Source organism: Xiphophorus hellerii, chromosome 16, assembly GCF_003331165.1.
Source record: "Xiphophorus hellerii strain 12219 chromosome 16, Xiphophorus_hellerii-4.1, whole genome shotgun sequence".
Classification (NCBI taxonomy): domain Eukaryota; kingdom Metazoa; phylum Chordata; class Actinopteri; order Cyprinodontiformes; family Poeciliidae; genus Xiphophorus; species Xiphophorus hellerii.
In genome coordinates, this window is record NC_045687.1 from 6,405,799 (window position 1) to 6,433,406 (window position 27,608).

Sequence of the window (27,608 nt, forward strand, 5' to 3'; positions counted from 1 at the left end):
ACATATTTTGTTAATTGAATATTCACTTAATTGTAGACTTACCAATGCGCCTTAAACTATTAAATCCTTTTCTGAATGCATTTTATTCATGAGTAAATAAAAGGCGACGTGAACTCGGAGTCAGAGGGCGTAAACTTTATTAATTTCTTATAAAAATGTCACAAAAATTCTTAAAAATTCCAACAGGTCCTTTGAGTTCATCCATAGGGAGATCAGGCCTGTTTCACAAACAATGGGGAACAAAGCGAGCGCACTATTGTATCATTATTAAATCCTCCCGGTTTGATCAGCTGCTGTGACCTGTACACGAATCCACCAGCAGAGGACATGCTGCCTCCGTTAAACTCCTCCTTTCCTCTACCTACATCCCTGACTCCTCCTTGCACTCCTCCGTTTACTCCCTTTACTCCCCCATCCTGCTTTCCCCCATTTTTGTTATTCCCTCCCCATTCTGACCCTTCGTGTCCCTAAGCTCTCCTTCTCTGATTGGTTCCAGACGTGCCACTGAGCTCTTCTTGCCGACTCAACATTCCACAGCTGGAGACCGGGTACGCACATCTCACTCACACACACCCCCACACGCACACACAACACACTCACACCTCCTCCCTTCCCCCTCAATCTTGGTTTTTTCTCTCCCTTTTTTTCACAGCAGCTTAGTGAAACACCAAAAGCCTCAGACTGAAATGGCTCCAAAGCATTCCTGCAAGCAGAGAGAGGGAGAGAAATGCATTCAGAGACAAGAGTAGGAGAAGGAGGTTACATTTTTGAAATCTTAACAAGATGTCAAAAACACACTATAGATGGTAGGTTTCTGAATTTGGCTTTTAAAAACTCTTTGGCACTGAAATACGTATGTACAAGATTGAAAATGTTTTCTTTTGCGGGCGGTCAAAGAGTTCAAGTGTTGGCAATTGTTGCAGACAAGTAAAGCTGCTTCCAGGTAACAAAAAATGTGCATCTTCAAAGCAAAAACCGAGCTGATGCAACAAACGGAAACGTGATGAAACACGAAGGATTAGACCACTTTGAAATGACAAACCTCTTTTTATAACACAATGACTGTGCTCAAAACTCCCCCCTGCCGAATCAGCTCCAGATGGAGGCACAAAGAGCCAAGGCAAACAACTGTCAAGAGTCACAGAGCAGAAACTGCATGCCACAAAATGAATTTCAGGCTTGGTGTCTCCAAATTCTTATCATGTATCAAAACAACCCCCCTGGTTGTGTGCTGCGCTAAAAAAAGACAATGTAGTCCATTTAAAGACCAGCTTTCAATGCAAAGTCCTACTTATGTGCACAATTATAGTGTTCGTCCTCAGACGGTTTGAGGTCAGCAGCCCTTTTTTTTTTTAACACTTTTAGTGTGTTCACATCTGCACTTCTTGCTTCCTCCTGCGCCTGACAGTCTTTGCTGACGTGTCAGGTCGGAGAAGAGGGAGAGAGGCAGGCTCATGAAAACCACACACACGCATCACGGCTTACGCTTCTCTACAGCTGCACACATAGCGACAAATCCAATGAAACAAATTTAAAAAAAAATGCATTCAAGTCTGGGTTAATACTGACATGACAACACAAAAGAAATCTTACAGAGGAATGTGGTCGACAATGGAAACAAAGTGGATTTTAGTCTTTTCCGTCCAAGTACGAGCAAGACTGTAAAACTCTGTGTGGTAAAATTGACTTTGGAAAGAGGCAAGAAGTTATTTCATCTGACTGGTTTTGCGCTTAGCTGCAATAAAACTGTTCACAGTAGATCAATTGTGACCTGCCTACGCATTTTAGAAAAAGCAGATGGATGTATCTGATTTGTAGCTTTCTTTTTTTTTTTTTTTGATATTCAGTTTAAAAATGGAAACATCTGCTGTGCTCCACACAGCTTTTCGGCATTAAAAAATTTGTTTTGGCTTAAAAAAAGGTAAGAAAAAAATCGGAGTCTCTCCGGTGCTGGGTGGGGTCCAGTCCAGGGTCGGTCCAGAGTTACTCCGGCTGCTCGTTCAGCTCCATGTCGGACACCAGGATGTTCTTCTCGGCTTGCTCGTCGAGGCCTGAGTTGGTGCGGCTGTAGCGCGCCCCCTCGAAGGAACCCCGAGACCCTGCGGTTCGCCGCCGGTACAGGTAGATCACAGTGGCTATCAGCAGAAGCAGCACCAAAGCTGCCACTATGACGACGATCAGAGTCGGCAGGTGGTCGACATCCACTGGGAAAAATGAAGCAATTTTTAGTACTGTGCAGAGTACAATCAAAGGAATCAAATAAATGAATAAATAAAAAACTATTTACATGTTGTGAAGGATGAGTCTGCACCTACAAATGGAAAAAGTACAAAATTAACAAGAAAACTGTTTCTAAAGGAGTTTCAGTCCATGTATTTTATTTTAATTTTAAATGACCAATAGAAGGCTCTGTTATAGCCTTGTACAGTATGTTATTATTATTATTGTTAATCTTGTTTTTTATTAACGGTTTTTAATAATTTTACAACCTTTTGTGTGAACCTATATATCTGTTGCTCTTGCTACATCTGAATTTCCTCTTAGAAGTACAATAAAGGCTGTTCCTATTCTATTCTAAGGTAGAACATAACTATCAAATGGAAGGAAGTGATACATAGCCTTCAAAACATTTCATGCTATTTAGGGTTTTCTGTTTATTTCATTCATTTAGATTTTAAAATGAACATGTTCTATGCTGACATAAACAAAAGTTTTACATGAAAAGTAATTAATATATATATTATACAAATCTACCCATAAGCAACTAATTATAAACCATCCATATAGATACATCATTAAACACAAAACAGGAAATGTATATATAAAAAAATAATAAAAGCAAAGAAAAATATACTCATATTATAAAGATACAGCACTATACCGAATCAATAGATTTCATTTTATGTTGATAAAATATTACATTTTATGATTTTTTTTAAAAGTGAAAGTTGGTCTTTCGGTTTCTTTAGACAGATTTGTTCCCTAAACAGAAACACAAAGTTCCATTTGTTTAGTTCTGACTTTGGATTTTTTTTTTATCGCAGATCCTCTTAAATTATAAATGCTAACTCTTTTAATAAGTCTCTTTCAAATGTGCTGGTATGTATACTTTAAGCATAACTTGTACAATACAATAGTTCACCCAGTCGTGAAATTGGAATGGAATAAAACTTTTGTGGTTCTAAATTGAAAGAAATGTGAAAAAGTTCAAAGGTTACGAGTACATTTGCAATTCATTGCATGAGCTGCGACTGTCTTGTGTTCGTTGTGTGTACGTACTGCGAGGTCGTTTGCAGATCACCCCGTGTGTGCGATTTCTGCAGGAGTCGGGCATCCACCGGCCGCTGTTGCTCTGGATCAAGAAGCAGGAATTGATGGAAAGCATCGAGAACGCCACCTTATGCGCTTCCCAGTTGGTGAACGACATCTCGGTGTCTTCGTTCCACACAAGGCGTCTCTCTGTGACAAGAGCACGAAGGGTGATAAGAGAAACCTGGGGGGAAAAAACACCTGTCGTGCTGTGTTCTGCCTCAGCTGTGCAGTTTTATTGTATTTAATCTCCTCATTAACCAAGCTAAGTATATTTCATGCTCTTTTGCCCAATTTGTGCTGATTGATAACAACACGTTTCAAATAAATGACGCTTTACAGGATGGGTCACCTTGCTTTATGATAAGAGCTGCTCATCAGAGTTTCTTAATGAAATATTAACTTAAAATGTAATCTTATTCAATAAAGAAACTGATCTAAAAATAATTAAAGTGGAATGAATAAGCCTGTATCTTTAAACTGTGAAGGCAGTGCTGCTGGACCTTTCATGCTGATGCCCAGCCAAGCTCCCTTTGCCTGTTCTGCATAACTCTGGATGTGCTCCCATATGAAGCTGTTCTCTGCCTCATCCAGGATGGACAGAAGCTCTGCTCCCACTGATGGAAAAGAGAATAACACAAACACAGATGGATCAAAACTAAATCGAACAACTGGGCCACATGCTCAGTAAATCTATGAGGATATTGATGTCATGTTAATTAGGTTCACTAGTCCGAGGTGGTAGGTTATGCATATGGGCTGTGTGGGAAAGTGGGGACGGTTCAGAGCTGCTGCTGTAAAGCTTTCTCACTTTTTTTGCAGGATGTGAGCGCGTCCTGCTGCAGTTTAAGAAGCTGCAGGTTGAAAGCATAGCAGTGGTTCCTGAAGGGAACCCAGGCCCACTCTCCCACAGAGTGGGGACAAAGTCCAGGGTAAATCCACTGATGGCTCACAGGCTCATCTGTAAGGATGAAAAAAAAAAAAAACTGAAGTGAACAAACAGCACAGTGTCCAAATGCTTTACACCTATAACTATGTATTCGCACTTTGCTTAAAAGGACACTAAACGTTTTATAATCTTTTTAAGTCCTGATAATCAACAGTTTAGTTTAATATTTTTCTTGCAGTACAGTTTGTACAGTTTTAGCATTTTGCTTTTTTTTTTATTTATTTAAACTTTAACGTTATATGTGTACCAGAGTTCTTTTAAGTTCTTTCAGTTAATAATCAATGAGTTAAGACTCACTGTGGTTTCATTATAATATGACACAGAGACCTATATTTCTCTTTAAAACAGAAAAACACAAGAAAATGCCAAATAAATTAATCAAAGTTTATCAAAAATGTATTTAGAAAGCATTGTCTAATGTCTCACATTGAGAAAAAGAACTATTTAACTGCAGCATATGTGTACTAATAATCAGAACTCAGTCTACCATTAGAGCAATATATAACCAATTTATACAGTTGACATTGTGACAAAAAAGTCACTGGCTTGTTTAGTATTGGCTGAGATACAAACCATTAATTTGACATATAGCAGCACCCAATTTAGCATCACAGGGAGTCATGGTCCACTGTCCTGTGGTGGTCATGTGTCCACATCCAGCCATCTGATTTGGCTCTCCATCTTTCCAGTTGGAGTATTTCACTTCTTCATTGCCTAACCACGTAAAGCTTCGTCCCTGAGCAGACATGATAAAGCAAGCGGGTTTGTTAGACTGCAAGAAAAACAAAGTCAAAGAAGTAGAATGAGAGGTCAGTGAGTTTGTGGGCTTACGCCATAGTTATAGAGAGAAATCCAGGCTGACTGGTGCAGGCTATTGATGAGCAGCGTCAGGTAGGCCTGCTGGAATGGATCCTTCACGACTGCTAGCGTCCCGTTCAAAGATTCACAGAGGTAGAGAGCGCCAGTCCAGTCAAGGCGCTTCTGCACAACCCGATACGTCACTCCTCCCAGCTCCACAGGCTCCGACAGGGAGGAGGGAATGAGGGCCGGAGCCGGAGGCAGGTTTCGATCTGAAGTCAGACATGACGATTAGGAAATGTTTGCTAACTCATCCACAGCGCACTTCTTTTCTGGTTGTTGCTGATCGTCGCACCTGGCTGCTTTTGGCAGATGAATCCATTGTTCTCCAACGGCGTCATCTCACAGGCTCGGGAAGCCCACATCCCAGTTTTCCTCTCTGGGTTGCCGTGAATGATCACGACACAGTTTCCCTGAGGCAGCGGTGAGACGTCAGAACAGCAACAAAACGCAGACAAAGGCACAACCTGAATAGAGACAATTGGGAATACCGGCGTCTTGTTGTGATGGGGGCCGCTGTTGTCAACTGGCTCTCCTGGCGCCCAGTTGGTGTAGCTGAGCAGGCCAGTTTTGGTCCACCGGAAGTGACCTTTGGAGTCTGAGGTCAGACCCACCCAGAGGTCAGTGCTGACGTTCTTTAACAAGGTGGTGATGAAAGCTGGTGAGGAGAGAATCAGCTGTATCATGTCCGCTTTGCATTGCTGATTGTGCCTTTACACCATAATCACACAACTTGTAGTTACCTTGATCTAAATGATTGGATACTAGAGCCAGGGCACCTCGCTGGCTTTCACATTTGAGCTTGGCTGCAGACCATGTGACCCGAGTTGACTCAAAAACTTTGAAACACTAAGACACCATAGATTTCATTTCAATAAAATTGCTCGTCTAATTTGATGTAATTCATAAATTATCTTGAAATCGAGGTAGTATTGATGCACCTTATGCTGATAGGGGGACCACCCAGTAGGACAGCCAGAAGGTGGATGAGGGGACGATGGCGTCGGAGGAATAGTGCCGGTCTCATTCACCTGCTTACAGATGTAAGGCAAGTCAGAGTGACACTTCTGATCCGCCCAGTCTCCTGTTTACATGTGGCAGAAACACAAGCTCACCTGTTGTACATTTGCTGGTTTAGTCTGATCAGATCTATTTCTGGCTGATATTACCTTTGCTGGTTGACATGTAAATACACTTGCGGTCACGGCTGACTGGTTGCGGCTTGCCCAGTGCCCAGGAAACGTAATTGAGCACAGAGTGGTCGGACCAGCGGAAACGTCCGTCATTTTCGTAGGTGTGAAGTCCAACCCACCAGCTCGGCTCAGACTTTTTCTGTGGGTGAGGTAGAAGACAAATGCTCAAAAATAGCTGAGGTGGGATGCAATTATGAATTTGCACATATCTTTTCCGCAGTGTGGACAAATTGGCCCAGGAATTATTGTGATAAATGATAATATTGACGTTTTGAGACCATTTGGAACTCATATAATGATTACGTCATAAAATTGGAAGATAAATTGTATCAGAAATTATTACGATAAACAATAATATTGTTGTTATTTTCAAGTAATACACTGATAATGGCATAATATTACAAGTTTGTCCCCTCAAAGATGAACAAACTTTAATTTTTAACAGAGCACTCCACACTTTACATTTCGAAAATAAAACACCTCTGAACAGCAATAAACCAAAAAGGAACTAAAAACCACTAACAATTGAAACCATAAATAAAATGGATTACGATGACTCTGTTAACAAAATTGCACTTTGAAAAATATTTATCAGAATGGAAATTATTGTGCTCATTTTAATATATCATGCAATTAATTTACCAATTTCTTATTATTACACCTAATTAATAGCCTCTTTGAAATAATTAGAAATATTAAAAAACCTGCAGAACCTTGCTTAAAGTGTTGGCCAGGAAAGCCTGCTCCTCAGCTGAGTGAACTGAAGCGAGCGAGGAGTCGAACCAGGAGCAGATCCTCTGGGCCTGATCCCAAGTAGTGCGGTGGTCGAAAAACCTATACCCAGCCTCCTGGAAGGCGATCCACTCTGGAGAAGTATTTCCTAACAGATAATAGAAAAGAGCAGGCAGATGTGACACATTTAAGGATCTAATTTCAGTGTGTGAAAATAAACATTTTAACCAAAAGGATAAGTTGAACAGACCTTCTGTCACTTCTGGTTCCAGCTCAACACTTCCTGAAAAAGAGAAAGGACAAGGAAAATAAATTAGACCAAAAATAAAGAGCAGATTTGTGTTATACACTAGAAATAAAAAGTTACAACAAAGAGAGAAGTAAATATTTAAGAAAATGTTCCACATTTAATGTAAGATACATATTCTGTACAACTTGCATGAAAACAAACAAAAAAAACTGCAATAACCTGCATACAACATCAAACTAACACTTTAAAACCTTTCAGTCCAGTAGCAGCATTCAGCATTCACGTTCACATCTGCCACTAAGGACATTAGATCAGAAGTCCAGCTGCCTATGCTGTTTGCAAAGACGTTAAAAAAGATCAAGATCTTCTAATTGTACAAAGGTACCAGTCAGAAAAAGAGTAGGAAAAAATCCACAGCTTCAGCTTTGTACTTGTAACTTGAAAGGTTGATAGAAACTCTAAAAGTATTTATATTTATTACTGATTCTGTTCTAATCTTCTGTTCTCTACGGCTCTGGACTAAAGATCTTCACTAAATGACAGAAAGCTTTTTTTTCAAAGAAAACATCCAAGGGCTTGGCTTAAATCTCCTAGATCCTTGAGAGCAGATGTTTTATGGTCTGAAGAAGCCAAATTTGGCCAACAAAAAATAGATTAGACAAAAGAACACCATGCCTATGGTGAAATGTGACGAGAGTTTTCCTTCAGATGAAACCAAACTTTTGGGGGATTTAATAATGAACAGGTCCAAATTTTTACCTTAACTCCATGAGAGCATGTACCTGTGCACCAAAATACCCATTTTGGAAACTTGAATCTAAAATGATGAACTTATAAATGAGCAAAAAGTGGAAGGTTTTAATTAAAAAAGGTGTAGTGGTTTCATACCTCTGGGAATCTTGCAGATCCAGTCCAACTCGGAGTCACAGTGCATGGCCAGCCAGGTCATAGTGCCCAAGTCTGCTGCAGCACACTGCCGGATGTTGTAGTAGTAGCGCCCAAAGTTCCGGTATGTTAACTGAGATACGAGTTGAGAATAAACAACATGTCCTTTAATCATTTGTGTCCACTTCTTTTGGAAATGATGGATCTTTGGAGAATGTTTTCACCCACAGGAAGTCCATCGCTCCACTTCCAGCTGCCATTATCCATGGGATTCCTGCGGTTCAGACCGATCCAAAACCAGTGCTGCTCATGCTCTTCTGACTCTCTGTGGGCGTTAACATGATCAAAATTATACTAAAAATAGGTGTGTAGATTACAGTAGATACAGTGGTCCTCACAAGATAAAATTGTAAAAACAAAAACCATAAAATAAATCCATATTTTATTCATATATATTTACATCACTATGTGCTGAAAGACCCATCTGTGGTTCTTTTTTTTGTGGGCCTTATTTTGTCACAGCTACAGTTGTTTCTAACTTTTTAATTATTCTGACTATAGATGATGATATTATTTAGGTAATCAAAACAGATCTGATGAACTTTTCTGACATGTTCTCTTTTCTTTCCCATTTTCATAAAACAAATCTAGTATTTTCTAGAAATTGGTTTGGGTGTCAATAATAGCTGTGCCAATAGTTTTGCCAAAAGATAAAATGATTTTAAGGCTTAATAAACATTACCATGTGTTCAAATGTTTACTGAGGGTTCTGTAATAAAACAGATGCTAAATTAAAATTATTTATTGTTTTTAAATCCACACTCAAAGCAAAGTTTTCTAAGTTTATTACACCTTCTGAATCTTTTAAATTTATTTTCAGGTTGGATGTTTATTCAGATTATATTATGTGATTAACATGTCTAATCCTAAATGAACAAATATCAAAAGTATACAATAAGCAATAGCATATTCTAATGTAAAAAAAAAGTTATGGATCAAAAATAACAATTTCCAGGATTTCTGATGAAATGTTGAAAATGTCAAACGTTTTTTCTCTTTTAATGTGGCATATAATGCTGCAACTGTTTTGTTTTTTGCCAGTTCCAACATTTATTTGTATGTCACAGTCGATACACACCCAAATTTCTCATGGAGGACCTGAAGGACGAACTGCTCCTCCTCAGGGCTGCTGATGCTCAGCAGGTTGGCTCCGTGTTTCCGGCAGAACAGGTGAGCATCCAGCCACTTCAGCTTCTGCTCCAACTGGGAGGAGTGAAAGACCTGCACACAAACCTGATGTCAGTCCACTCATATATGTGACAAAAACTGTTTCCCCAACTAACAGTGAGGTGTTAATTCTTCATGCTGCGCCTGTGAAAGTGTGCAGGATGAACCTTATAGCAGTAGCGCAGGTTGCTGTTGCTCTTCCAGTCCTTGGGACAGGCTCCGCTGAGGCTGGGGGTGGGCTGCGGAGCGGGGGGCTCGGGGCTCAGAGACGTGTCCTGGTTCTGGCGGCAGATGAACTTCGCCTTCGCCGAGGCACACTCCTTCACCTCCCACAGACCCGTCGCGGAGCCGGTTGCCATCACAACACAGCCACCGCGGACATTTGCTAAATCAGATGGATGGAAGGGATACAAGTGAAAAATCCGATTTTTTACAAGTGGAGAAGTGTTTGATCTTTTCTCAAAATGCACAAAGCACATCAGCACAGCAGAGCAGCATGCTCTGCTGCTCTCATTTTTCATATGAAAAGAAAAAAATGTGTTCATTCCTGGTTGGCAGGCATTTAATACAATCTCTCTCACATGTGTAAAGATATCTGCTGACGTAAATTAATGCGAGGACTTTGCTGTCCGTATAAACATAGGTTACCAAGAAAGCTGTAAAAACGTAATGGAAAGATTTAGGATTTGTTTGAAGAGGTTTTCAAAAACTCCTCCTTTATCAACGAAAGTACCAGGGCTTTAATCTAAGAGAAAGTCACTGAGTCCATATATTTTTGAATCGATCGGTTCAACCATGCTTGTTTTATAAACACATCTCAAGGTGTTGTTTTGAAATGATGTCTTCTATGAATCAAACTTTCATTACAGAACAGTTAGTTCTCCTCTGTTAAGGGTATATTAAGATGTACCGTAACTCCATGTGTGGAGGCAGGGCCGGCCCAAGGCATAAGCAAACTAAGCAGCCACTTAGGGCCCAAGGACCACTAAGGGGCCCCTCAGTGGGGCTGATTTTTTTTTTTTTTTGTAATAATTTCTGTCATTATAATATCAAAAACACACAATTTCACTATGAACTGATTTGTTTTTACAATAATATATATTTGATACTGTATGTAGAAATTATTATTTTATTGATTAAAAGAAAACAAATAAATTGCTCTTGGGGGCCCCTGGTGGCCGCGGTAGGTACCGCACGCTTTGCCGGTATCATGAGCTGCTGTGCAGAGCGCATCCAAATGTCCAAAGCTCCGGTCAGAAGTTAAGTTAGCAAAACAATGTCTCTAAAAAGAACTTATCCTTCAGGGAGGGAGAAAAGAAAGAGGAAGAATAGAAAAAAAGCCAAGATAAAGGTTTGTTTTAATGAGCCTTGATAATCTAATGTAGTGTAAAAGATTTTTATAGCTGCTAATAGAAAATTAGTTTGAACGGTCCAGTTCAACAGCCAAACATTTATGCTAGGGTCTTTGTGTTTGTGTGAAACTGAGTTTAAACTTTAAATGAGTTGATTCTCATAGTTGGCTCTGTATATTTCTGAGGTATTTTGGCTTCAAACCGCCATGTTTGATAATGTTTGATAACGTTTGATAACGATAATTAAAACTTCTCAATGTTTGACATTGTCTAGCAAAATGTTTTTACGTCAGGCTACATGGCTGCTACATGGATGAGCTGCTCTATGCTGTAGTTGGGGATTTGTTGTTTGCTGCTGAGCAAAATCATTTTGTGGCTAAAACAAACATTATTTTTACATCAACTTCTAAGTTATGTGAAACTTCTGTTAAAATCATTTGAAGGCTCAGAATCAGTCCAGTACCAGTACCGGTCCACATTCTCAGGGGAGAAAGACTCACCTGGTATAAATTAAATTTTTAGCTATTGGAGTAACGCTTAAAAGAAATTTATTTAATCAAAGAATGTCATGAATATGTGTAGGGCTGCACCGATTGCAGTTTTCTGGCCGATCCCTCATTACCGAGGACAGAGGCTGATTTTTAAACCTTTGCTGACGAAGATAAAATCAGGGGATAAGATCAGCTTTACATGTAAGTATCGACCAATCACGTTCCCCCAAAATTAAGAAAATCGGTGCCCAGAAATCAACTGGTTGATAAATCAGTTGGCCAATAAATGTATCCTATATATACTGTAAACAGCACTGCCAGAGATGCAAAAGTTTATAGCAGGTGTGTGAATGATCTAATGATCGGACTGATGATAGCAGCCAGTCCACATTGTTAGCAGAACTAGAGGGCCCCAAAACCACATTTCGCTTAGGGCCCCATGGAGGCTTGGGCCGGCCCTGTGTGGAGTTACAATTCTTATTTTGCTAAATAAATCCAAAATTGGCTAAGAGTCAAAGTGGAACCTTGAGTTTTGATGAACTGAAAATCTCAGAAAGTCGATTAGATTGAACTTTCATTATCCCCCCAAGAAAGAAAACTAATCAATGAAAAACATTCAGGGAAATTGGAAAAGTGAAAAGAGAAAGAAAATATGGAAACAACTGAAACAAAAGAGAAAAATATAAACAAAAATGCAAGTAAAAAAGACCAGGAAGTAGTAAATTCACTTTTGGACATTATTTCCTGCTAAATAATGAAAAATGTATATAATTACTAGATTATAAACCTTTTTATATAAATTCTAAGTGTATAGGTATAAAAGGATGTAACAAGAAAACAAACAAACAAACAATAATTCTGGGGAATGTTGCAATGATGAAACAAATGCCTAAGCACACAGATTAAATGTCGTTCTGCTTTGGGTATTGTTGCAGCCACAAATATGAGTAAATTATAAACTATTGATCAAATTAGTTATTTTTCATAAGACAATTATTGTATGAAGCAATTGTAATATTGTGCACAGTGAAATTGTGATGACATTTCATTTGCAGTACTTTGTGCATCAGATTCTTCTGTGCATGCTTTTTAAACCTTTACAAAATACAACATTTGTGTCATGTCAAATCTTTTAAGCCAAAAGCTCACGTTAAGTTGGTGTTTTCTGCGAATCCAAGGACATGTTTGGATTATCCATGAGGCTTACATTTTTATTTTTGACCCATGTCACCATTAATCCCTCCCCCTTAGTGCTCCAGTCCTTCCTGATTGGCTTGTTGATGAAGAAGCAACTTTTGTGTTTTGTTTTTTAAAGATTTGGTTATTTTGGCTCGTCTCCCTGAAAAGACTAATCTTACAGCTCCTAAGTGGCTTTTCATTCAGTTTCACTCAGTTTTCTGTTTCAGCATTACTGAGTGGTTTGTGTGTTGGAGGGTTTTGTTACCAGCATACAAACAGTACTCTTACAGTTTCAATTAAACCTTTAAGTTAACAACTAAACACAGAAACATTTAAAATCATTTTAAATGTTTCTGTAAAATGAATTTACATCATTTTTTTTCCTGTTGTCTGTGTAACTGGCTTGTACAACTACACTCTCTGTCTTTGAAGCATCTGATCCTCGTCCTTTTTTCTCATAATGATGTGATCGTTGCCTATTTTTGCATCTGATTGACCCACATAATGTGTCCATCCAAAGAAAGTCGCATCTGCCTGCAGAGCTGAATAGGACTTACTGATGGGGGTTGGTTCTCAGCGTTAGCGCTAATTGTTTCTGCAGGTTGTAAACATGTGTCACATTAAGTGAAGGAAGCAACATCTATCATTAAAATTGAGATTTTTTTCAGGCAGAGCAGTGACAGCTATGCAATTTGTGTGAGAACAACTATTTCGGAAGTGAAACATGTAATTTTGCAGCCCTTCAGAACTTTCTCAAACATCAGGCTACATAACCACACAAAACTCATATAGAGATGTTATTAAAGCTGACTTGTGTGACTTACCCGGCTGGTCTCGATTCCAGTGGGTGTAGGTCACTTCGTCTCCACTCAGCCAGCGGAATGACCCGTGAGTAGCCTGGTCATTGAGCCCGATCCAAAACGAATCTCCAGAGCGACCAAACACCAGGCTGCTGGCGAATGCCTGCTCGAATCTTTACGATAAAGCACGAAGCATTTCAATCAGTGCAAAGAAGCTTTCCTGTGCATTTAACTCTTTGTGTGCTCCATATCTACCTGTTTGCAATAGTAACAAGAGCAGCTTCCTGCGCCTCACAGAACTTTCTGGCCTCATCGAATGTGGACAAATCTTCTCCCACCCAGTAACATGCTGGACTGTGCCACTTCCATCCCTGAGAAGACAGCCAAAGAGAGAAAAAAAATGTGTTTCTTTTATATCCAGGAAGCAATATATGTAAGATATTGATAAAACAACAGAGGATCTAATTAGTTATAGTGAAGTGAGTAACTGCAGAATGAAATGTTAAAGAAGATAGACACAGAGATAGCATTTTCTGTCTTAAATTTTTCCTGCCAGGTCATGCATTAAAGCCAAAGACTTGTCCAGACTGAGAGCTCTGCCAGCAGGCAAAGTGAGGGGAGATTCTGCATGAAAATTATAACTTTCAAGTTTGTGAGAATAAACTCTTTTTTTGTTGTTGCACAAACAAGTAAGGAAAACACTCAAGCTCTATTGAAGTCTGAGCGAACAGCTCCATTGGAGGGCAGATCTGCTGAAACTAAAACCTCTCCTCCCTGTTTTACTACGGCAAGTTGTTTTGATCAAAAGTGAAAAGCCCTTGAACATTTTTACACTTTATCGAATGCCACGAATGCATTTTATTGGGATTTTATGTACTTCACCAACACAATGTAGTGCAATGAAAGGATACGTTTCTCAAATAAAAAGTCTGGAAAGAGAAACATGGGTTTGGATTTGGTGAAAGCTTTATAAATTTCACATTTTGCTCCAAGGAAAGCTGCAAGCCACTTGGGTGCATTTCTCTGCCAACTTTGTTTTTTGCTCGTTCGATTGGATGAAGAGTACTGTGAACATCAATTTTCAAGTCTCACCACAGTTCTCAATTAAACTAAGGTTTGGACTTTAAGCTCTTCTAACACATAATTTTAAAAAAAATCTAAACATCTCTAGAATAACTGACTGTATTTTTAGATTTTTCCTGCTGAAAGGTGAACCTCCAACTCAGTTTTAAGTCAAGTCTTTCCTCTTACTGTATATTTATTGTTTTATAAGCTAACTCGTCTTTGAAAGTAATCAAAATCAACTCCACAAAGTTTTGTTTGAAAACCATTTAGATAACTATGTACTTTACTATCATACATTACTTTAATTTTTGGCCTATTGAATAAAATTCCAATAATAAGAATTCAAGTTTATGGTTGTAAAATGAGAGAATGTAGAAAAGTTCATTGATGGTATCTCTTAGCAAAATCAGGGCCTAAACTATGACTGATTAAATAATTTAGACAAAAAATGCAAGCGGTGCAAACACAAAATTCAGATTTTTATATTGTTTTAGTATCTGGTAGTCCTAAACTTTCCCCCCTAGGCTTTAACTATGTGTTATACCCTCCCTTTATTTATTTACACATAAAGCACATAAGTTATGCTGAGAAAGAAAAACAACACTATCTCCAGAAGCAGGAGAAATTGATCTGCCAGACTGCTCCTCAGGGAGAGAGTTAAACACCATCATTGATCTCTAGACTTACTTTTGTTTAAAACATTAATACTTTAAAGCTATCTGAGGTAAAAGCAGGCTACTAAAAACACACCGAGGACACACACATGGATTTCCTTTTACCACAATGACCATGCGTTTACATTTCTAAACACTATAAGCTTCAATAGGCTCAAAGGAGGCAATAATTATTGGCTATAAAGTCACAAAAAGACTTTATAGTCTTGAGATGAGTTTAGCAAAACTGGTCCAGTTTGAATTGATTTAAGTTTTTTGTGGATTTTAAACTGAATGTTAAACAAACATCATGTTCTTTAGGTGGGTTTTAACCTATCTGACATAGAATATTCATTTTACCTCAAAATGGGCAACAAAACAAACATAAACAAACAAAAGTGTAAACATATAATGTGATTTAAAAGTAATAATTTCTAGCAGCAAATGCAATGAAAGAAAACATTTAACACCTGTTTGCACTCTTGGTTTTGGGGCTTCCCGTCGCTTTTTGTTCCCAGCTTCTTGCAGATGAAGGGCAGAGATGTATTACAGGGGACGTCATCCCAACGGGCGTCCTGCACACAACGGCCGCTTCATGTATCAGAACGGATGACACTCACACCCAGCAGGGGGCAATTATCTGAGGCTACTCACAGGGCCCCACATGGAGACGCAGTCTTCCTGGGTGTTGCGGAAGTTGTTGGGTTCATACGGGTGCCAGAAGGTGAAGATAACGGGGGTGTGGTCGGTCCACTGGAAGTCCATTTGCATTTCTCTGTCATGGAGTCCTATCCACACCTGGTCGAGGTCTGAAGACAGACAAAAAAAAGTAATATTGAGTATCAATTCAGATTTATGAAATCAATTCGATTTGATTCACAGGGACTAGATTCAAGATTCAATATGACTAATTTTTCGATTCTGTCAGCTTGATGGATTAGTAAAAATATGAGAATTTACATTAAGAATTGAACCTAATGCAATTACATGACAAAGCAAAAATGCAGTAATTTAAATGCGGTGTGCTCAATGCTTTTGCGATGTTTGAAAAGATCTTGCGATATTCAAGAAATCATGTAGAATTTTGAGGAAAAGAATCGATTTATGGTTTCTATTTATCCATATTGGGCTGTTCAAAGGAAAATCAATTCAAATCGATTAATTACTTTCTTTTAAATCCAGCCCTAATAAAATGCCAACAGGATGGAAAAAGATGACTTTGTGAAGAATGCCCAGTATTTAAATCATTTTCTTTTTTTAAAGCAAACTTTTTCAATCATTATGGCATAGTTTCCTAGAATGTACCAGTCAGAGTATCCATTACAATCCTTAACTCCAGGAGCTGCTGCAACACACAGGTTTGGGATACTGCAGGAAGCGAAAGAAGAGTGCCGTGCTATTACAGCAAATCACCTTTTTTTATGTTGCGAATGATGAACTCCATCTCTGGCAGAGTGTGGATGCTGACCAAGTTGGCGTCCATCTTCTGGCATGCTTTCTGAGCCACATTCCAGTCACTCTTCTCTGATAAGAGCTTGTAGCAACCGGCCTGGAAGGACTGCCAGCCCACATCACACTCATATTTATGATTATCTGTCCATGAATCTGTAGAATAAAACCATCAATTTACTGTAAAGGCTTTAGCCAAATGGAATCTGGTTTATTTAACTGATGAAAGCTAAATTTATGGACCTGTGGTGAAGGGGTCCAGAGTGGCGTTGGGCCTCTTCTTGCAGGCGTACGGCAGAGCATCAGAACAGTCCCGGTTCTGCCAGCGTCCCGATGACTCAGATTGGACCACGGCACAGTTTTCGTCCTCGGCGTGAGTCGGATGCTCTGTAGTTCAGTAAAATAATTTTTTTTTTTTTTTTAGAAAAACAAAAAAAATTACCAACTCACTGTGGGCGCTCTGTAAAACTCATAAATGGATCTTTGAGTAGAGAGCTCAGCTGTTTCTAAAACGAGACTGCATGCAGCCCTTTGTGGGAAATTTACAAAAACAAAGAGGTTGGGGTTGCTTTCCCAGTCTGACCTTTATCCCAGTTAAGATATTTGACTGGTGAGGAGTCGGACCACTGCCAGCCGCCACTGACGTCCAAGTCATTGAGGCCGATCCATAAAGAGGAGCTGTAAGCGTTCAGAATACCTACAAGCAAAGGAAATGTGTTTCTGAAATAACACAAGGTTCTATAAAACAAAATAACGCCTCTGTAATTTGCATAGCAAATCAAAAATACAACAAATAAAGAAAAATTATGTTAGATTCTACATATACACGGGAGAGGTCACCAGTTCATCAATCTGGTGAGATGCAAAAAAACAAAAAAAAAATCACCAAATAATCCAATAAAAACAGATTAAAAAAATTTACAATTTGAAAGAATGTGCAAAATCATTTAGAATATTTGTAGATGAGATTATTTATATAAGTGGCACTTTACACACACACAAAAATAAAAAAAAAGCATCTCAGTTCAATCACACATACACAATTTATCTTAGTCATCAATCTTTACAGAAAACTCAGTTAATTATTCGAAGACATTAAAAACATTTTTATCTCACGGAAATATGGATTTCATCAAGGAATCTGATCTTGATCATGAGAAATCCAAGCTCTATTGTTTCCAGGTCATAATCAAACTGCATTGGATACATATAGTATATAGCTTTGTTTATTTATCTATATCGCTATTAAAAGGAAATAAACTTAGCCGTGTTTAGATGGATCTGCTTCCTTTGTTCAATATAGCACCCCAAATCAAATTAGGTACTTCTTAAATTAACCTAATTGAGCTAAATTAAATGAAAATTTCAAATAAAGACAGCATCATTAATATCAATAACTAATGCAACTATCCTTGATTTTTGTAGACATGTTCTCGTTAAATTGTCACAATAAAAACATTATAGAGTTTAAGTTTGAAAAGGAGAAGATGTAAAGTTAATCTATTTACCATTGATGTAGGTCTGCTCATGTAGCTTGCCGATGCTCAGCAGGTCTGCCCCCTGCTGTTTGCAACTGCGGTGAGCCTCGTCCCAAGACAGAGTGGCCTGGAAGTTAAACTGATAGCAGCTGTCTGTCAGAGGGTCCGTATCCCAGAATGTCTCACAGCTGCTGCCTGAGAGGGGAACAAAGGTCTGAAATGTCAGCCAGACGGTTCGGATCCGGCAAAGTTTCCCCACGGGTCTGGTTCTGAACACATCGGGTGAGAACTTACTCTTCACAGGACAGAACCCCCAGCGTTGGTCCCGGTCGTAGTTAAAGGTGGTTCCGCACCAAAGGTGGCCGTCTTCACGGCCGGTGCTTGTGCAGCTGTGAAACCACTGGCCCTCGTACATGAAGGGCAGGTAACAGGGTCGGCCGTAAGAATTCCCCTGGATGGTGTAGATCTCTGGACAGAAATCGTATGAGAGACTGTAAATGCTTGTGTGGGCCTTTAAAAGTGAAGATCCTAAATGAGGCCTTTGTTTTCTCAGGTGGCAAAAACAGAGGATGATCTTACAACAAAAACAGGAAGTCAAACAGTGGCGAACGGCTCCACTTGCAAACTTTTTTTTTTCCTCGCAAACTAAACATCTTTTATCATGTAAGAATCATCAGTTATGAAAGAAGAGAAAGATTTTAGACAGCAATTGAAGGCGTTGTGGAATAGCACCAGTCTAGAAACACAATAAAACAAGAGGACAAAACGGTAAAAGAAGAGGAGAAAGGGAGGAAGACGCTTTTTTTCCAAAACAAATCAGGTCAGTGGAGGGAGAGCAGCCATAAAACCAGAGAGAAAAAGCTTTCCCTCTCCTTGTCTTCCCTCCCCGCTTCAGGCTGACTGGCTGTATTGGACATGACTAAACCTAGAGGCATTTCTTCTGCACCAGTAGGAGTCTATCACACAGAAACTTGCGAAGATCGCTGGCTGAACGTGAAAAGCTCAAAGCATGCAGTTACCCTGCCACGTGAAAGCAAAAAGAGATGAGAGCTGATGAAAAAAGTGGAGGGAGATGTTCTGGTTTTGGCTGCAGTCAAGCAGAACCTGTTAACTACAGACTAGACTTCGCTGAGGCTTGCAGTCATTTCTGAAAAACATTTAATATTTGCAGGAACGGTGCAGGCAGCAGGAAAAGAGGCTTAGCTAAGACCCACGATGGTTAGTTTTAATCTGAAATGAAAACTTTACACACAAGCAAATATGCTTGAGGCCAAGGAAAACGTTCCGTGTTTGATGGCAGTTTACAAACACTGGCGGGGCATTCACTGGTGGGCCACTCCGTCTCCTCAAACGGAGGAGAAAAGCAGCGTTCTCCTTTATCCGTTTGATCGGATACAGCTGTGGCATCCACAAACAGTAAGCCCATCTGGTGGACACACACAGTAGGGAGCAGCTCTCCGAGTCACTGCGTGTGTATGTGTTTGGGGAAATGTTCGAGATGCGCTTGCATGTGTTATCCTTAATTTATGGTAACAGAAACGATTTCCAGAGCAAAAAAAGGGGAAACAATTAAATTCTGCCTTGTGGAATGGCTCAGTCAGGGAGCAAAGAGGCAAAGCCAGACAACCAGGAATTCCTCCAGGTCGTTGTGCTAGTTTAGTTTAGCTTCTTGAATCGTTTGTTTTCGGTTTTTCAGTTCAGAAGAGGTTCAATAAACTGTTTAAGGTAATTTACTTTGACCTTTAAAATAAAGACTAAATAAAAAAGGTAACTTTACAATTTCCAACCTCAGGAGCCAGAGTTCTGCATCTTTTATAGGGCTTTTTAAAAGTATTCGTGGTGCTAAATCCTAAAACAATTAGTCAATTAATCACATGCTAATTTAAAAGGAGCTCAATAAATATAATTTTTTAAAGAGACATTTTTTTTACAGAGTCTTCTTAAGCCATTGCATTTATGGTTTCTGTTGTATGTGATTTTTATTTATTGTTTTTGGTTGTTTTGTTTAAAACATCTTCCAGTTCCAGTGTTACATGTTCTTTACAAAATTAAAGTTTATAAATTTTTGAGATGGCAAACCTGCATTATTATTACTTGAACATGGTCTCACGAGAAAATTTTTTTGTCATTTACCACAATCATTTCAGGGACAATTTATCGTCCAGCAACATTTGTTATAATGACAGACCTAATGTTTTACATTTTGTCACATTAAAATCAGAAACTTTTCCAGTTTTTTGTAAGTAAAAATCTGAAAAGTGTAACATACTATGTATAATGCTGTCCTTTTAAGCCAATCCTTTGTAAGAAAAAATATAAAAATAAAAAATTACGTCGCAAAATAGCTCAAACACATGAATCTGATTTGATCCAAACAATTTAATTGTTGCTTTGATTGTATGTTTACGGTGGTTATGAGAAGATGAACTTCTAACCCAGTGTCTGGTCTATTGGGTTAACTTCCAGGACCTAAACACCGTCCTGTGTTTAGGTCCATTCATCAACCTGCTTCACTGGCCCTCAAGAAAAGCATCCCCACAGCATGATGCTGCTACCACCATTATTTATAATCAGGTGGGTTTAGGGCAGGGGTCTGCAACCTGCAACTCTGAAGCCACAAGTGTCTCTTCAGAGCCTCCACTGTAGCTCTTATAACTTTGGATAAGAAGAATTGAACAATGTTTTGAAATGTAATAATGCTATCATGATCCCCTATTATTATGGACTTTTGCTCCTGTTATTTCCTGGTATTGTATTTTCATTATTTCCCCTCATTTCTTATGTGATTTTTGGATGCTTTTGCTTTTAGTATTTATTTATCTTCCCGTTCTGTTAGTTCAGTTGTTACTTACTGTTGAGCATTGGATGTGTTTGCTAGATTTAATGTTTCTGTTATTGTCTTCTCATTCAGTTTGCTAGTCATTTCCTCTTCCGTCATTTGCTGTTTTATTAAAATAAACTTTCACTATACACACTCTGAAACTTGAGGAGCTCCCTCAGAGTCACCATGTTATGGGAGGTTTGCAGCCGTATTATGATTAAATGACATGTCTAAAGTGGGAGTGGAAGTGGAAGCTGTTTTCTAACCAAATTCTGCTTTAAGTTTTTCCAAAACTTTATTCCTGACTTGTCTGGTGTGTGCTTTGGTCTTGAAACAACACATGTACTGAGATTGGTTTACACTACATTTACTAATTAGGTAAGCTTGAAGGCAATTGGTTTAGGGGTATTATGGCAAAACGGGCCAAACATAGATGCGCACCATGATATACAACTGCTATCAAAATGACCAAGTTATCTCTTAGCTTCATTAGTAACTTTTGCTAACTAGGTTATAAACAAACAAGAGAAGAAATAGGGACACGTGCCTCATCATGATACTCTATGAGAAGGTTCTCATAATTATAAACAGAGTTGTGGTGAAAAATTATTTCAGAGTCGAATCCTGATCTGCATAAATGTTCTTTTGGGTTTGGGATTTTATAGTTTGACATTAACTTTCTTTTTTTTTCATTGCTTTTCATTGTTTTTTCAAAGAGCTTGGATTGTAAAGGTTGTTGACCTCTGACCCAACCCTGCTGAAATTTGCACTCAGGTGGGTGTTTAAATAAGACTTTGTTACCAAACACATCAAAACTGGATTTGCAAAGACTAAAGCCAGGAAACCAATGAATTTAGATGAACATGAAGAATTCTGCCAAAAACAATGGTCAACCATACGGCTGGTTAGGCTAAGAGACATTTATCCAAATACTGTGGGCATGAGAATCTTGGGATTAAAGAAAATACACAGATAATTCCAACTGTCTTACTTCTTTTTGGCATTTCCTTTTTGAAATTATTATGTTCTTACTTTTTTTTGTATATTTAATTGTAATTTTGATTTGTATAACTTCAGATTAGATATTTATCACAAACCCAAACTTATCATTTATGCATCAGTAAAACTCCAGATAAGTGAAATTAAACATGTGATGCCTACCCTGATATGTCTTGGAACAGAGATCCTGGTCGTCACCATACAGTCTCCATTTGGGTGAGTCAGACTTAAAAGACACATTGAATAACATTGGGGACTGAAAGACGTTGTTGAGTTTTTCCAGCACCTCGTTGCAGTTCCAGGTCCAGTCTACCATGGGGGGCTCTCGATCACACTTGTATATGGCTATCGGAGGATACCGCGAGTCGAACGTGAAGTTCCTGTGGTTCAAACCCAGGCACAACGAGGAGCCCAGGTTGAACAGGCGGCCACGAGACACCCACTTCCATCTTTGGAGGGGCTCCTCACAGGACTGCGTCAGGCTCAGAGAGTCAGTCATCACCCCGAGGCACATGTCGGCGCCCTCATGGAAGAAAGCAAAATCATCAGATTCCACTGGCGCTGTGCAAAGAGAGAGCGAGAGAGACGGAAACGACAGCAGCGGTCAATAACAGGGATGAAAACAGAATTTTGTGTTAACAGCTAAGAGGTCAGGGACCGGATCGTTATCACCAACAATGGATGCCCAGCTGGGTTTGAACTAGTTTCAGTCCTGGATGTCAATCTGTACATTTTAAAGTAGTAACAATTCATCCTGTGGCAATCCTAAAGTAGCTTCTAATATTCAGTGTAAACATTATGTAACACAACCCGATACGCATAACCATGTTAAGAGTTGAAGCAGAGTTGCTCGCCCGGTTCATATTGTGCAATTCTGACTTGTTTGACTGCTGGGAAAGCAACTGCTAGTGGTTTTTGAGGATGAATGCTTTTATTATTACTAGGACTGCCGAATGAATTAGAAACTTTTTAGTCAGTAGTAATCTTACACTTGGTTCTCATAGAGAATATGTTTCGACACAGTGCTTAAAAACGATTTTAGAAGAAATTTCTTTGAGTATCAAGTGGGAAACCCAAAGAGAGTTTTCCACGAAGAAAGAGACATAGGAAAGAGAGCCACTATGCGGCTCTTTATTCTCAAGAGCCATAAAGACTCTTGAGAATGAAGCAAAAGATGTTTTCCTCCAACTACTTTAGTTTCATTTATAGGGACCGGTAATCAACAAATCAAGACCATTAAAGCAGATAAGTGTGAGACTTATCTGGGACAGAGAGACACACACACAAGAATCTAAATTAAAACTGTTTAAAAGGAAAATTGCCAAATTAAACAGAACTCTCCACTCTTATAGCTGATGTTGAGACAAAATAGAGAAGAACCCTCAGCATTCCTTCTCTGCAGGGTCCGGAAGTGAGTTTGTGAAAGATCCCTGCGCTTTTAGGTAAAAAACATGACTGACTGCTACCCCGGTCAGCTCAAATCCTTGGCTTCCTACCACCCAGTCAAGAACAAATAACATCTTCTTCTGTTTTTATGCACATAGAGACAATGGATCATCAAGCCTTGCATACGAATCCCTGTAATTTGAAAGACAGGACTGACACGTGTCCTTTTTTTTTTAGCTCCTTGCAGCCAGTGTATGCACGTCTGTTGGGTAAGGTGCAGAAAAATACAAATTACCACAAATATTTTTCTAACAACACCAAAAATGTTATTTTTGCTGCATTTTTTTTTTAAATTTTGTTTACAAATACTCCCCAAAAAACCTTGTGGCTTCATAACAAGGCTTTGGTTGTAGAGACAGAGATACGTCAGACTTGTTTACTTCCAGTTTACTGCGTTCCCCACACAAGCCTAAAGTCAAACCAAATGTGTTGCCTTTAAGAGACAAAATAGCATTCCAGTATCATTAAGGAGTTGGAGAAATAAAAAAAAAATCAAATAAGAAGGTGATTTCATTAATTAAAAAGGAATTTGATGCCTTAAATCAAGTAATATAAACCAGAATTGGATCAAACTGGAAAAATGGAAGCAAAGACCACCAATAATATTAAAAATCTTCTCAGTAGCTGCCATTTTTTAAATCAGCATTTTTCTGAAATGTTCTTATCTGTGTATTCTTTTTTTCATTGCCACAAAAAAAGGGGAAATGTTTGAATGGGAGCCAATGCAACTCCTGGGGGTGGTTGGGGCAATAAAAGCATAGAATAAACAAGACAATGTGATCCATGGGTTCGCTGTGCTTTAGTATAATGGAAACAAGTTAAATAACAGCAAAATGTCACTTTTGTCTGCTGATTTTTTTTAACATCATAATGAAAAACAATAAAATAATAGGAGACAAAGTCTGTTGTTTCAATTTGAATCTACTCAAGTGGATAAACAACCCAGGAAGATCACAATATGTGGCCATAAATATAGTAAACAATAACAAAACATCCATGTAGTTTCCTATTAATGTTTTAATGTGTCATTATTTTTTATTAGTATTATTTATGGATAGGGTGTTACTTTTATTTACAACTTTTCTTGCCAATTTGGGAGAAAAATAGCTTTATGTTGTAATTAATAGTATAGCACAGGGACATGGTACTGATCCATAAACTGTATGATTCTAGTCTGACCTCGGATGTGATCGGCCACAAAAAAATTAAATGCCATGTTTGTTTGCATTGAGTCTGAGCAACAGAGACTGATGATTGCTTTGTCTTTGACCTGGTCATTCATGAATGGAACATCTAGGAAGTGTGCAAACGTTTTAGGAAGATAAAAACAAGTGAATTATTTCACTGAGGAAATTAGCAAAAAACTGCAACGATGCTATACTTTTTAGTCACTATGTGGAGTTATTTGCATAGTAAAAGTAGTGAGAATGCTTTTAAACCAAACAAGGTTTCCAGTTACCACCAAATACAAACATGTGAAGAAGAGAAATGAACAATCAAGGCCTCTACGTTCTGCTAATAATCATATTATACAGTATGACTTACTTAAGACTATAAAATATCAAAGTATGGTGAAAATCTATGCTCTACATTCTCAAGACCCAAAAGGACTTAAGTGATAACTTTCACTATTTTTCACTTTCTGCTTGAACCATAGCGTAAAAACCTTTAATTCAGGATTGATCTTCTTCAGTTCATCACTGCTTTGTGAAAACAGTGATGATTGCCTTGACAACTACACATAATTTAGTCTAAATTCACTCCCCTTCTCCTGATCCACAACCTACACAACTCTTTTGTGCATATATGCGCACACCGATCAGCCTTCAAACAGCACCATAACCTGAAGTCGAAGTTCAAGAAGTCAAGAAGAAAATTCCCACAGGAGCTTTAATCCACACTGGAGAGGACATGGCTGGATGTTTGATGTGAGGAAGCTCCTTGCAGATTAACCTTAAGCCGTCGAGGGCTGTGAAAGTGAAGCAACAACAGCTCTCCTGCTGTTATCTCATCCTCCTCTTCTACCCCGCCGGCACCAGGATCTTCTTTTGCAACGCTGACATCAGTTACCAAAAGAAGAAAAGGAGATGAAACGGGCATTCATGAGCAGCCAGCAACGTTTTGCAAAAGCGTCAGATATTCCCAGAATCTCCGTCATTGAGGACATTGCGCAACTTAGCTGGCTGACTAAGCAACTGCAAGTTTAAGCTTTGAATAATAAATTTAAAAAAAAAGAAGCTTTATAATGAGCTCTTTATTATAGTTGGATATTGAATATAATCTTATGTTGATGCCAGATCATAAATTGTAAGACAGACCTTTTTTTTCATTTATTTTTCTCAAACATTTTCTGTTCTTAGGCTTATCCTAAACGTAACTGGAATGCAAAGAAAACAAAAGATCATTTCTAGTCAATATGACAAAATAGGAACTGGTATTCTCAAAATCTGTTTTGTCAGTGCTTTGTTTTCCAGAAGCATGAGAGAAAGAGAGTGGCACCTCGGGAGAAGGGTGTCAGATTTACAAACCAGAATAAGACGAGGAGAACGGAAACTTCCCATGACTGATTCACAGACATTCATCAAAGTGTTCGTTTACATTTTGGACTAAAGTGAGGACATTTCCAGATATTTTCCAACAAATTCTTCCTGGATAAATTACAGACATTTTACTTCACATTGGGCAAATACTGAAGATCTGCCAAATAAAATAATTAAAACTCCCCATAAATCGTGCATGCTGCCAATGTGACAAACCTTTTCTCCTCAATGAAATCAGAGAGGAGAAACAACAAAGCAAAAAAAAAAAAAACTTCCAAAAGAGCCCATGAAATGCCAACTGTGATAAATCCAAAAGATTTTATTCAACAAACCAGCTGATCTGCAGTTCCTTCAAGAGGAATATGGAAAACTAAGCCTTCAAAAAGCCTGCTGTCAGTTTGTAAAGTCAATGCATGATGATGGAAAGGAAAATATATTTAGAGCGTGCAATATTTAAAAAGAAAAAAAAATCCAAAACAAAACGTTGTCTTTTTGTTTGGTTCCACATCATTTTTAAGCTTTTTGCGAAATTTCAAACCCTGTCAATGAGGTTCTTTTGGTTCCGGAGTGTCCTGGTGTCTGCTCGGACTCTCTCTCTGTTTTAATTGCAGCCTGCAACAGTCAGGACGTAAAGGTCACATCTACCCGCAGGGAGCCAAATGAAGCGTCACTTCACAGTCTGTGGCTTTGCGAATTCAACCTAAATTCCCACCAGGAACACGAAGCAAAAACAAAAGCAATCGGGAGTTTAGATTCAAAGGAAACTGTAAAATATAGAAACGGAGCCCCCATAGTTCCCTGCTCCCCTCATTTGCCTCCACATCTGGTTCCACTCAAAGCTCGGACTTTTAGATCGTAGCATTCCACAACACACACACGCACGCGAAAATCCTAAATATCATTTTGAATGCTGTTTCTTTTTTAAGTCAGGCGAGCAAATGAAAACAATAAGAGTCATTTAGGCTGAATATCTTCACAAACCCGTAACTTGTGTTGTCAAAAGCGTTTTTTTGTTGTTGTTGTTTTTGTTTCTCCTCACCCGTGTCGCTCCTCTTCAGTCCCAGACTAAAGATGAATAAATATAAAGTGCATTTGTAAAATATAAGTATCCCTTTCGTCCATGTCGGCGCAGCAATCTTGTTTCGGTGTCGCTCGGTGCTTCGCATGCTCACAGCCGCAGGAAGACAGACCCAACAAAAACAACTCAAACGAAGAGAAGAGAGGAGAGAAGAGAAGAGGGGGGGGAAGCGAAGCCGGGCAGCAGCAACTGGCCGAGGGGGACGGCTGATGGAGGGGAGCTGCAGGAGAGTTTTGGCCGCTAAAGCTCAGCCTGCCTCTGCCTCTCAGTCAGATGAGGCTGGAATGAATGGAGCAGAGTCAACAGTGGTTCCCAACATGAGGTCCGGGGGCCTCCAGGTCAGTGAAAGAACTTTTTTTTTTTTTTTTTTTTAATATAGTTTGCACAGCCACCTACTGTCTGGTGTTCGGATTTTTCGATAGGTTATGTTTGTTCTTGATTTCTAGATTGCTTTAATTAATAAAGTTGCGGAACATACAAAATTATACTCAGGTAAAATGAGTGGTACTTCAATATATTTATACTCAAGTAAAAGTATAGCCGTCCAAGAAATGACTCAAGTAAGAGTAGAAAAGTAAAAGTTCGCTCAAGTACAGAGTAATTGATCAAATTATCATTTAATATTTAAAAGGTACACAGTCAAGTAGCTATATCAAAATGTAAAGTTAAGTGGTAATTTTGGCATTTTAAAGATGAAAATGATAATAATTCATATAAGTAACAAAAAAAATAACTAAATCAGGCAAAAGAAAATTCACAAAGGACTTGTTGATTAAAAATCTCGAAGGAGAACATCCACTCCTCAATTTGTAAGCTTAAATGCACTTGGGTTATGCAGCGAGATAATGACCCGA

At 38.8% G+C, this 27,608-nt stretch overlaps 1 protein-coding gene across 2 annotated transcripts; it reads right to left on the bottom strand.

Moving 5' to 3' along the window:
- Positions 1 to 120: 120 nt before the first annotated feature.
- mrc2 (mannose receptor, C-type 2) lies at positions 121 to 27,017 on the bottom strand. 2 transcript variants are annotated; one of them, XM_032587505.1, is made up of 29 exons: positions 26,716 to 27,017; positions 21,853 to 22,251; positions 18,165 to 18,338; positions 17,901 to 18,065; positions 16,976 to 17,089; positions 16,636 to 16,779; positions 16,357 to 16,548; positions 15,598 to 15,752; positions 15,414 to 15,518; positions 13,481 to 13,596; positions 13,250 to 13,398; positions 9,571 to 9,788; positions 9,315 to 9,457; positions 8,405 to 8,501; positions 8,180 to 8,309; positions 7,292 to 7,324; positions 7,023 to 7,189; positions 6,286 to 6,448; positions 6,058 to 6,200; positions 5,860 to 5,965; positions 5,608 to 5,774; positions 5,412 to 5,529; positions 5,090 to 5,328; positions 4,832 to 4,994; positions 4,121 to 4,270; positions 3,813 to 3,926; positions 3,280 to 3,459; positions 2,288 to 2,311; positions 121 to 2,204 (listed from the first exon to the last, which is right to left on the bottom strand). In XM_032587505.1, the coding sequence occupies exons 1-29, from the start codon at positions 26,840 to 26,842 to the stop codon at positions 1,984 to 1,986; spliced, it is 4,416 nt and encodes a 1,471-aa protein (XP_032443396.1). In that variant the 5' UTR covers positions 26,843 to 27,017; the 3' UTR covers positions 121 to 1,983. The 2 variants fall into 2 exon arrangements, with proteins under 2 accessions (XP_032443396.1, XP_032443395.1); XM_032587504.1 differs by having other exon boundaries at positions 7,014 to 7,189.
- Between the last annotated feature and the right edge of the window lie 591 nt (positions 27,018 to 27,608).